The sequence below is a fragment of the Ochlerotatus camptorhynchus genome, unplaced genomic scaffold (genome assembly GCF_037179485.1).
Source record: "Ochlerotatus camptorhynchus isolate MF236.1 unplaced genomic scaffold, CSIRO-AGI_Acam_v1.1 ptg000021l, whole genome shotgun sequence".
Classification (NCBI taxonomy): Eukaryota; Metazoa; Arthropoda; class Insecta; order Diptera; family Culicidae; genus Ochlerotatus; species Ochlerotatus camptorhynchus.
Window position 1 is genome coordinate 3,069,691 of NW_027040513.1, and position 12,247 is coordinate 3,081,937.

General features: G+C 49.6%; 1 protein-coding gene across 4 annotated transcripts in view; it reads left to right on the forward strand.

Moving 5' to 3' along the window:
• LOC135703785 (insulin-like receptor) overlaps nucleotides 1–12,247 on the forward strand; it is a 461,464-nt gene that overhangs the window by 248,177 nt on the left and 201,040 nt on the right. For all 4 annotated transcript variants that reach the window (XM_065225113.1, XM_065225119.1, XM_065225131.1 and 1 more), the window contains one exon: nucleotides 13–1,288. In XM_065225113.1, coding sequence (XP_065081185.1) covers nucleotides 736–1,288 — 553 coding nt within the window. In that variant the 5' untranslated portion in view covers nucleotides 13–735. The remainder of the gene's footprint in view (nucleotides 1–12; nucleotides 1,289–12,247) is intronic.

Genomic DNA, 12,247 nt, shown 5'->3' on the forward strand with positions numbered 1-12,247 from the left:
CTCTATTTACAGATACAGTACTACAGTTCAAAGCGACATTGAGAAATCTCGAACCCAAGGGTGAAAGTAGTGTAGCATCGTAGACTGTTCTACTAGATAGAGTGTGCTGCCTAGAAAACTAGTCGTTTCTCGGGTTTTTGCCAAAGGATATTGCGTATCAAGAATTTGTGAGCCGCCGTCGCCGCCACCGCGACTCGAGATTGGCAAGTGCGAGCGCCACCGTCGTTGCTAGTCCGCGGTCGGAGAAGCAGCAGCAGCAGCAGCAGTGTGCTAGAAAAGAGCGTGTAGGAGAGAAAGAGAGCGAAAACTACTGCTCCGGCTCTATTCCGTTTTATGTGTCTACGGCGGAGGGTGGAACGCGCGCGCGGGGAAGGACGTGTGGATCCGCGGAACGGAGACGTGAACCTCTAAATATTTTGGTGTGGATACAGAAGCGCGTATAGTGTTGTAGAGTTTTGTGTGACGTCCAATACCATCACCGACGGTGGTGGTGAAGCCTACACCAAAGGAATAAGTTCCCATGTCCGCGGTTGTTGGGAGCCAGTGAAAGTGATGAAGCTCTGGAAAAAGTCGCCCTGTGCGGCCAGGAAAGTGTAAGTGAAAATTGTATTCTGATTAAATGGAGCAAGCAGCTACAAAATGTAGCTTGGTGTATAGTTCCTTTGGAGATTGAGAGGAAATCCGTTGCGATTACTGGTGTTTGTGTATGTGTACGTGTGATGAAAAGCACCCGAAATGAAGAAAAAAGTGGCTAGAAGTGAGGTGCTCTTTGCGAAGGGAAGTGGTGGCTGCCAGAGTGACAGCGAAGAAGATTCATCGCCGAGAACGAGACAGTGCAACCGAAGCAGTAGTAGTAGTAGTAGTAGTAGAAGTAGTAGTAACAACAACAACAACAGCGGAAGTGCAAATGAAGAAATAGTGCAACCGGAAATGGTGGTAGAGTCCGCGGAAGCATCATTTCCCTCGGCAGGGTTGAACAACCTGCTCGAGCAGTTGACGACGAAGCACAAGCAAAATTACAGGACAGAGTCTTGTCCAGAAGAGTTCGATGAAGAAGAATTGGTGGTAGGTCGACGGAAGTGGTGGGGGGCAAAGTGTCATCAGCAACGGAATTCTCGGATAGCAGCAGCTGCTAGCGGAGCAGCAGCAGGATCGGCGCTGAGGCCAGCCAAACTGGCCTGGCTCTTGATGACCAGTGTGCTACTGTTTAGCGTACTGGTCGTACCGGTTGCCGTCGTGCAGGGGGACGAAATCAGGCCAAATCTTGAGAAGCAAACCAGTAAAGGGGGTAAGTGTGACTAATTCCCGCTGCTTGAAAGTTGCCATTCTCGCACATGACTCCCGTTGGCGACGACATTGCGGGGTTGTTTTTGAAATTTGATGAAGTCAATGCGCGCCCGCTTCCTACTCGTGTGCAGCGCAAAACACAAATTAACAACAACAACTAACTATGCATATGTAGTTTTTGTTAGATAGGTGTGCAGATCCAAAACATGGTCGTGTATGGAGCTGCCAAAACGACAAAAAATTTCCCATTCGTCATTGACGCTCGCGAGGAATATTTTGTTTTGCTCATGGGTCCCACCCACGGATAACTCGAATCGGGTCAACTGCCACACATCGTGGTGATTCGTAGGAAATTTCTCCCCGGTGGGCTAATCTACTCTTCAGAACTATGAATGTTGATGCGTCACGTGCCATAGTTTGGAGTGAAATTACGTATTCGTGAAGTCTTTCAGCGACAGGTCTGGAATGTTCAAAAGTGGTAAATTTTGTCATTGTATTTTCACACTGTGAGGTCTTTTCAGGATCCGGATGCCTCACAGGGTGGCCAGATTTTCTTTCTTTATTACGCCTAGAAAGCTTTGGCATAATCAGTGCAGACTATGTTATTTTGATAGTGCAGACTAGAATATTTTTAAAAGAATCGGTTCAGAAAGAGCTCACAATGTCAAAAAAGGCATGGTGCTCCAAAGTAACCATGGGCGGGAAAGATGTTAATGAGACTTTCAGCTGTTTTAAAATCTTGGAAGTATAGTTCAGTTTGCTCCATCCTTTCGCCGCTAGGCTGCGCTGTAGGTATAAAAAAGAATGTCGCTGCTTATTTGTTCGAGATTCGAAAAAGTGAGCACTCTACTTATTTCTACTCTAAACTGAAATTATTTCTTATAAAGAAAAGTAGTTACAATCAGGCTTGCTGCCACTCACTTGCTTTAATAAACATGTTTTTTGAAATGATGAAATCAGTAACAAGAAGAGGGTGTAAAGTATGTGTTTGAATCTTAAACCTGTCAATTTCGCTTGCAGAGCGTCACAATCAGCGATCGTATGATTCGTGACCGTTCACTCAGAGTGAGCGCTCACGAATCGTAAAATCGATGATTGCGACGCACTGAAAGCAATACTGACAGGTTTTATGTGTCAAACACATACTTATCGATCTCTTTTTGTAACTTACAAGTACTAATTATCATTATAGCATCTAATGATTTCATAATTCTGAAAAAAAAAATATAGCAAGTCAGTGGAAGTAACCCTGCAATCAACTCTCCCAATTAAACCGTATACATATCCAAACTCAATGGAACCAAATTAAGGAAAGTTGACTGTAACTAATTATGTTAATAGTTAACTGAATTTTGAGTTTTTTTCATTTCAAAATTTTGAAGATTTTTTGTAGTTTAAAGTCTTTTGCAAGATTTCCGAGTTCTTGAGAGAAGAAAATGATCGTGATGGCATATGTTATTCGTGATGCCAAAAATCACAAATCCGGTACAACTCACTTCAATTGTTTGCCAAACTTAAATCTTTCATATTTCAGGGAATCTTAATAATTTAAATTACCAAAAGTTCAATCAGTTCCGGCAGATACTTACCTTACCAATCAGGCTAAGGCCTTGTTGTCCTCTACTTTCCGAAGAAGTCGTCTTCACTCTACTCGAGCCATGGCCACACGTTGCCAGCCTCGTAGTTTGCGAAGGGTCCGCAGGTCGCCTTCCACTTGGTCGATCCACCTTGCCCGCCTCTTCTTCTTGTTCCTGTTGGGTCGCTTTCGAGAACCATTTTCACTGGGTCGTTGTGCGGCATTTTTACGACGTGCCCAGCCCACCGTAGTCGTCCAATTTTTGCAATGTGGACGATGGTGCAATTCATGGTTCATTCGCCTCTACCGTAGATGGTACGCCACACCTTCCGTTCGAAAACACCAAGCATAGTCCAGGTCTCGTGGTCGTAGAGGACCACCGGTCTAATCAGCGTCTTGTAGACAGTCAACTTCGTGTGGCGGTGAATTTTATTCGATCGGAGCGTCCTCCGGAGTCCAAAGTAGGCACGATTCCCTGCCATAATGCGTCGTTGAATGTCTCTGCTGGTATCATTTTCGGCAGTCACCAGTAGTGAGCCTTAATACACGAACTCATCGAGCACCTTCAATCTGAACTCGGGATGGGAAGCTAACCTCGTCTTCTCTAGAACCTCTTCGTTTCATGTATTTTGTCTTTGATGCGTTGATGGCAAATCCAATCCGCCTAGCTTCAGCCTAGAGTCTGATGTACGTTTCCGCCATCGTCTCAAAGTTCCATGCCATGATGTCAATGTCATCGGCGAAGCCAAGAAGCTGGATGGACTTCCTGAAGATCGTGCCACTCGTGTCTATCCCAGCTTTTCTGATCACACCTTCTAACGCAATGTTGAATAGCAGACACGAAAGTCCATCACCTTGCCGTAACTCCCTTCGAGATTTATAGGGACTCGACAGTGTCCCCGATTTCGAACAACGCACATCACTTGAACCATCGTCGCCTTGACCAATCGCGTTAGTTTATCCGGAAATCCGTACCGGTAGATGCTCATATTTATATCTAAACTCACCTTTTTCGTAGTGATCCGGAAGGGTTCAAATGACCAAATGACTAGCATTGCAAGTTTTACTAAGGTTTTAAAGCACTCTACAAGTCTAAATCATGGTATACAGAATCTAAAAGGACACGTGTTGAAATTCATCCAGAACTTCCTCTCGCACCGGACCTTCCAGGTTGTCCTGGGAAACTGTCGATCCAAGATTTTCGACGAGGAGACTGGCGTACCGCAAGGGTCGGTGATAGCGGTCACCCTCTTTCTCGTTAGGATGAATGGGGTATTCACGAGGTTGCCGGTCGGAATCTTCATTTTCGTGTATGCAGCCGACATCGTCCTTATGGCAATTAAGGAGACTGTCAAAGCGCTTCGAAGAAAAATTATTCAAGCCACGGCCTACATCTCGAATTGGGCATCAAACGCAGGATTCCAGATGTCCGCAGCAAAAAGCGGGTACACTCATATTTGTCCGTCGAATCACCGGATCCTCAGCACGAAGATTAGCATCCAGGACGAGGTAATTCCGTTCAGAAAAACCCTTCGGATACTTGGTGACCACTCTCTTATATTCAACACGCACCTGAACGAGGTAAAGAGTGCCTGCAAACAGCACCCAAACATCCTGAGGACACTAGCAGGCGAACATCCTAACGCCAACCGGACCTCACGCTTCAATGTTGCGAAAGCTATAGTAAACTCGCGGCTGACCTACGGCATAGAGGCTACGTACCTTGCCAAACCGTGCCTTTTTTTTTTTTTTTTTTTTTTTTTTTTTTTTTTTTTTTTTTTTTTTTTTTTTTTTTGTCTTTTTCATACAGGGGGGAATCTGCTCACAGACACCTGAGAAGGAACTCAGGGTGTGGGGATGGGAGAATTTCACTCCCGACCCACTAAACCTTACCCTGTGCGCTTGGCCCTTGGCCTCCCCGGAACCGCCCGAAGGCATTACTTCGTGGGAGGGGCCGCTGTAGCGCTATGGCGCCTCTCTTGCAATACTCTAACGATCTGGTCGGGCAGTAGGTAACTGCTGCTCGGCTCGCCACTGTCGTTGTAATACCGAAACTATGTGGGTGACCGCAGTCACCACCGCGCTCCAGTTCTCGGTGGTACCACACATCCTATGAACGATGTTGTCCGGACTGGTATCCGCTCCGCATATCGCTAGCATAGCGCTCGATACTGGCTCGAAACGTGGACAGGCAAACACGACGTGTTCGGCGGTCTCCTCGACACCAGCACATGTGGGGCAGGTGGGAGTACTTGCATGTCCGAACCTATGCAGGTAGCTCCTAAAGCAGCCATGGCCTGACAGGAACTGTGTCAGGTGGAAGTTTACTTCCCTATGGCGCCTGTTGACCCAGCTTGATACGGAAGGTATCAAGCGGTAAGTCCACTTCCCCTTTGTGGAGTGTTCCCACTTCAATTGCCATCTCGCGGTCGACACAACTCGCGCGTTGTTGCGCACCCCTCGAACGGTCCTCGCGTCATAACACGCCACATCCTCCTTAATGATAAGGCTGATTGGCATCATCCCTGCTATGACACAGACGGCCTCTCTCGAGATAATGCGGTATGCACTGGCCACCCTTAAGCACATTAGCCTGTGTGTACTCTCTAATTTCTGCCTGTGGCAGTCAATATCCAGTACCGCAGCCCACGCAGGGCCGCCGTATCTGAGGATAGATACTACGACCCCAGCGAGGAGCCTGCGCTTACTGGCATTCACTGCCGAGCTGTTTGACATCATACGGGATAATGCCCCCACAGCCATAGACGCTCTCTTGCAGGCGTACTTGACGTGGCAGCCGAAGCTGAGCTTATCGTCGAGCATGACCCCCAAGAGTTTTAGAGAGCGCACAGACCTAATTGTGCTTCCGCCGACTGTCAACGTTGCATGCTGTACTGACATGCGATTGTTGACTACGACCACTTCCGTCTTGTGATGGGCGAGCTCCAGTTTCCTGGTTCTCATCCATTCCTCCACAAGGGATTCCCCGCAGACTACCAGCGTGACATCGTCGGCAAAACCTACAATTTTCACGCCTACCGGGAATTTTATCCTCAACAGTCCATCGTACATGACGTTCCATAACACCGGGCCCAGGATGGAGCCTTGTGGCACACCTGCGGTGACTCTAACGCATTTTTCGCCATCTTCTGTGTCGTACGTCAACACACGATTCTGGAAGTAGCTTTCCAGAATCTTATACAGCCCTCCGGGAATTTGGAGCTGGTGTAGCGAGCGGGCTATCGCCCCCCAGCACGCGCTGTTGAACGCGTTCTTCACGTCTAAGGTTAGCACCGCGCAGTAGCGAATGCCCCTTCGTTTCCGATGGACCACCTCTGCCGTCTGGATGACGTCGCGGATGGCGTCCACCGTGGATCTGCCCTTTCGGAACCCGTACTGGCTGCTTGACAGGCCGTCTACACCTTCGGTGTAGGCCGACAGCCTGTTGAGGATGACCCTCTCAAGCAGTTTCCCAGTGGTGTCCAGCAAACAGATGGGTCTGTATGCTGACGGGTCCCCAGGGGGTTTTCCTGGCTTCGGAAGCAGCACCAGCTTCTGCCGCTTCCACGCGTCTGGGAAGACGCCTACGTCCAGACAAGTCTGAAAAACAGAACGGAACATGTCTGGATTTTCCGCAACGGCCGCCCTCAGAGCCACAACCGGGATCCCATCTGGGCCCGGGGCCTTGCCCACCACCAGCGACCTGGCAATACCGCCAAGTTCACTGTTCGTCACTCTAGACACTTCTCCCTGATCCGCGCCTGGGATCCGCGGCCAGGAGTCTACGTCCCTACGCGGGAACAGGAACCCAACGATCGGAGCCAGTACCGCTGGTGATCTCTCCGGGGGTGCCGTCACGCCGCGGGTCTTGGCCATGACCACTTTGTAAGCATCCCCCCATGGGTTCGTGTTGGCGCTTTGGCATAGGCTGTCAAAGCACGCGCGCTTGCGTCTGGCGATCTCTTTATTGAGGGCTGCCTTAGCCGCTCGGAGAGCGACGCGGCGTTCCTCGCGAGATTCAGTCGTACGAGCTCGTTGCATCCTCCTTCTCGCCTGGAGGCAAGACGCCCTGAGGATAGCAATCGACTCGCTCCACCAGTACACCGGTCTGTGGCCATGCCTGGGATAGGCTCTCCTAGGCATGGTTGTATCGCACGCCCTTGTCAGTGCTGCTACCAGTTCTTCCCCCGTCAGATCCGGGGTTATTCGCTCCCGCCTCAGTGCTTCGCCGAAGACCTCCTCCTCGAAGAACGACGTCCGCCAGCCCCGAGCGCAGGAAGAATTTCCTCCTGCCACTCGCCTCTCACCTGGCCCCACACTGTACCGAATCGCCTGATGGTCACTATGGGTGTAACCCTCATCGACCCTCCAGTGTAGGTTGCCCTCCAAACTCGGGCTGCAGTATGTCACGTCGATGACGGATTCTGCACCATTCCTTCTGTAGGTACTGACCGAGCCGGTGTTGGATAGTACAACGTCCAGCTTGGCCATTGCCTCCAGTAGAATGCATCCTCTCTGGTTGGTGTGGTGGCTACCCCACTCTACCGCCCATGCGTTAAAGTCGCCCGCAATGACCACCGGTCTTAGGCCGACAAGTACCGCAGTCACTCTGTCCACCATCTGCGAGAATTGCTCTATAGACCACCTGGGCGGAGCATAGCAGCTACTTAAGTATACTCCGTTAACCCTGGCGATCACGAATCCCTCGCTCGAGTTGGACACGACTACCTCCTGAATGGGGAAGCTCCCCATCGTGCATATCGCCGCCATCCCCGACGCGTCCGTGACCCAATTCGACATTGCGACATCCGCTCCCCATTCCACTGCCGATTGCCACAGCAGTTGCTGGGCAGCCGAACAGTGGTTCAGGTTCAACTGCGCTACCTCGAACATGGCTGAGCATTGCTCTTTGCCTTAGCAGCATTGCTCTTGGACCCCGGGCAGCGGGGGCCACCTGCCATGTGGTTGGTAGGGGTATTCCCCTTCTCCGCGCATATAGTGCACCTCGGCGGCTTTTGGCAACCTCGCGCCTTATGGCCCTCCAAGCCGCACCATCTGCAAAGCTTGCTCCTGTCGGTGTTCTTACAGTCACGGGCCACATGGCCCTGACCGAAGCACCTAAAGCAAGCCGTCACCGGTCGGGGAATACTGACGGGGCAGACCGACCAGCCCACTCGCACCCTCCCTGCGGCTACCGCCTTTCTGGCCTCAGCTGCAGAGAGCCTGATGGTAGCCACTTGGGTGGAGAACAGTCCCTTCCTCAAGGTAATCGCTGATTGCGGTACCTCGACTTGGCACTGTTCCCGGAGCGCCGTGACTATCTCGGTCGCCTCCGTCACTTCGTCCAGGTCCTTGACCTGGATGGTGATAGTCGAGCCTAGCGACTTCACCTGCACCCCAGAACCAACAACCTCCTTTGCCAGTTTCTGGTAGGTTGGTCCCTGGTCCTTAGCACCACGTTTGAGCACCAGGAGCATCTCGCCTGTACGAGTGCGCCTGATGCTCCTCACGTTACTGCCCATCTCCACAAGGCGCTCGTCCGTTCTCATTTTCTTCAAGACTTCCGCGTATTTCGACGCGTCCGTCTTGAAGATGAGAGCTTCGCCCTTGTTCCTGGTCCGGGCAGCACTGCTCTTGGGGGCAGTTTTGTCCGGGGGTTTCGGGGGTTTCGGGGGGGTACCCTTCTTACCGCCCTGCTTCCCGCCCTTGGAGCCGCTAGGTTTCTCAGTATTTCTATTGGCTATTCCAGCCCTCTTCTTCGGTACGTCCACTGAAGCATTGGACTGATGGGCAACCGCCGCACTCTCCACCTGCACAGAGACTTTCCGTCTCTTAGGGCGTGCTGCGCCCTTTACTGGCGAAGGTGAGGGCCGATTTCGCTTCTGTCCCTGCGTAACGGCAAAGTGGAGGGCCTCGCTGGACATCGTATTGTTGCCCGCGAAGTTGAAGGCGTCCGTCTGGGTAGACTTCGGTTCCTTCTGTTCCGCCCTCTCTGCGACCTCTAGTCGCTTCCTGAGCCGCTCGTGGTCGTCCTGGGCCTCGTTCACGGTTGCACGGAGCTGTCGCAAGGCCTGCTTTAGGTCCTTCGCGATGTTGCTCTTCGTACTCGTGAACTCTATTATGGCGTCGAGTTGTCCCGCGATTGCCAGCAGCCTAGGGAGGGGCCCAAAGCTATTCATAGTTCTGATTAGCCCGGGCCAGTCCTTCGGCTGCTCTTCCGGCTGTCCACCGATCCCGGCCGTTGTCTCTGCGGTATTGGATTTGCAGAGAAGGAAGTACGCTGGATACGCCATCCGTTACTCGGACGGTTCCGTAGCCCAGAAAAGGGTGGGCACGGGCATCTCTGGTGACCACCCAAAGGAGTGTCACAGGCTCCCGGATGAGTGCTCTATTTTTTCGCCGAGGCAGCCGCAGCTTTTATCGCAGTTACTACCCCGGATACACGGCCAATCGCATTTTTCACAGACTCTGCTAGTGTAGTAACTGGACCCCTGGATACAGGCCATCCAAGAGTACGCGCCACCCAACACGGTATTCATTTGGTTGCCTTGACATAGCGGTGTAAAAGGGAATGAGGAAGCTGACCATCTCACCGGATCAGGCCGTCGTATGACCAAATATACCCGGAAGGTCCCCGGGCAGGATCTGAAGAAGTGGGTCACCAAGACCGTAGACCAATCCTGGAGCCGGGACTGGCTCGCCGGAAGTATACTGTTTATACGGAAGATAAAAGGGGACACCAGCAGATAGGAGGATCCACCCCTCCACCGTGAGCAGGTCGTTTTATCGCGATTTCGGTCCGGCCACACAAACGTCTCCCACAACTATAAGGGGGACGGACCCTTCCGGAGGATATGCGACCACTGCCACATCCCACAGACCGTCGAGCACTTCATCTGCATATGCCCGAAATACGATGGAACCAGGAGAAGCTACGACATTTCCGGCAGCATCCGGGATGTCCTCTCCGATGATCCCGTTCGGACTGCTACGCTGTTCATCTTCCTGAAGGAAACCGGACTCTTTAATATGATTTAAATTTCTCGACCCATGCAATCCTCAACGACTAGCTCCAACTACCGGTATACACCACGATACGTTTCAACCCTGAACCCTGATGACAACTAACCGCAATCCAATTGGAAATCCAACTGAATTAACGCAGATGTACCACGCCAGTTCTTATTGTAATGTGTCCTTTATGTTTATACTGATTTGTGTTTTATGTTAATGGTGCTAATGGTTATACAAACACTGTAGTAGCTCTTACAAGGCGAGCCAGCCAATGGCTGAAAGCCTTATAAATAAAGAAAAAAAAAAATGGTATACAGAACCCTCATAAAACCAAAATTGTTACTTGCGTATTCTTCCATATGGCAAACATGGAGAAATTTTCAAGAATCTGCATCGATATTAAATATTCTTAAACCTACAGACTTCGGACGTAGAATTAACTCCAAGATCCTAGATTTAGTAAATATCAAGGTAAAGGCCTAGAAGATTTAAAGCCTATGAAATTTATTGAATGATGAAAATTTACAAGGATCTCTAGCAGTAATTTCAAGCGAATTCAGACGAAAATATCAAAGGGTGATGGCTCTAATGTTGGCCTATGGATCTAAGATTGGGCCCATCGCTAAAAATCTGCTATTGATCAATTTTATCTAGATGAACGCGTCATTGGGACGGTACTGATGGATATTTTGGTAGCTATTGAAAATTTAGTCGATTGCTGAATTTATGTATGGGTCCAAATTAGGGGCATTTAGGCTGACATTACATCCATTTCCCCTATCTGAGGATTGCTTCAAATTAGTTCTGAGGATCTCGTGTAATGTAAGGAGAATAAGCATTCAATGTAAATTTACAAGATAATTCTGTGGAACATTCCAAAGACAATTTCAGATAGAATTCAAAAAGAGTCCTAAGAAAGAAATATTATAGGGGAAATGGATGTAATTTCGGTCTAAATGTCCCTAATTTGGGCTCATACATAAATTCAGCAATCGACTAAATTTTCAATAGCGACCAAAAATATCCATCAGTAGTCCCAATGACGCGTTCATCTAGATAAAATTGAAAAATAGCAGATTTTCAGCGATGGGCCCTATCTTAGATCCATGGGCCAACATTACCGCATGCGTGATAATGTTTGCACCATCGTAGAAATAAGGTTCCCGTTTCACCTGTGCATACAATGCCTTGGTTTTCTTTGCATGCACGTAACCTATAGCTCATACCGTAGTAGGCTGTGTATAAAAGAAAATGATTTACTTAGTTTGACAGTTTCACCATGACGAAGTGGCAGCGTATTCGTGATTTGTCCCAAGCGCAAATGTCGCAAAAAGACATTTCAATCGCCGTGGGAGTGCCCCGGTGGACCCTCAAAAGGGTTTTAGACCGAGAAAAGAAAGGACATCTATCCGCGAAGGTGGCCACAGGTCGTCCGAGGTTAGCTCGGGTTCCGAGGGTTATCGCTGCTATCAAAAGGAAGATTCGGGTGAATCCAGTGCGTTTAATAAGGAAAATGGCAAAGCACGGAAAAAAACTCACATGATTACCAACCGCATCCGGGAGCTACGAGTCGAACGATGCAAGAAAATCTTGAACTTCCGGTAATCCTGTTCACCGACGAGAGCATGTTTACCGTCGATCCCGTATCAAATCCCAGAACCGACCGGTATATTAGTTCTCTTCCGGTAAAAGGCGTGGCCGACGAGCACAAGAACGTGTATCTGACCAAGCATCCTGCTAGCGTTATGGTGTTTGGATTGGTGGCTTCCGATGGCAAAAAAAATTGACCCGGTGTTCATTCCAGAAGGCGACAATGTCAACACGGAGGTCTAGATCGCGATTTTAAGTATGTTCTTCCGTGAATCAAAGAACAGTACGGTCCGAAACCAAATGTTGTATTTCAACAAGATGGGGCTCCGTGCCAAACCTCGAACCGCACTCAGAAGTGGTTGCAGGAACATCTTCCGTTCTGGGCGAAGGATATGTGGCCGCCATCCAGCCCCGATCTTAATCCACTGGATTACTCAATATGGCGCGTCATGAAGGCCAAGGCCTGTTCCAAACGCCACCCGAGTACAGCAAGCCTCAGACAAACATTGACCCGTACCTGCAGAGAAATGGATCCAGACTACATTATTAGAACCTGCCGTGCATTCCGGAAGCATGTAGAGGCCGTAATTGCAGCAAGTGAAAACTCGATCGATGATTAACATAGTTTAAGACTCTGAGAAACAGCCCCCTTTTGATAAATAAAAAAAACTCGAAAACGAAATTTTTGAGAAAGTTTTTAATTTTGACATTGCTCAATGGTGCAAACATTATCACGCATACGGTAGAGCAATTTTCCCTATAAAAGAATAACTGAAGGCA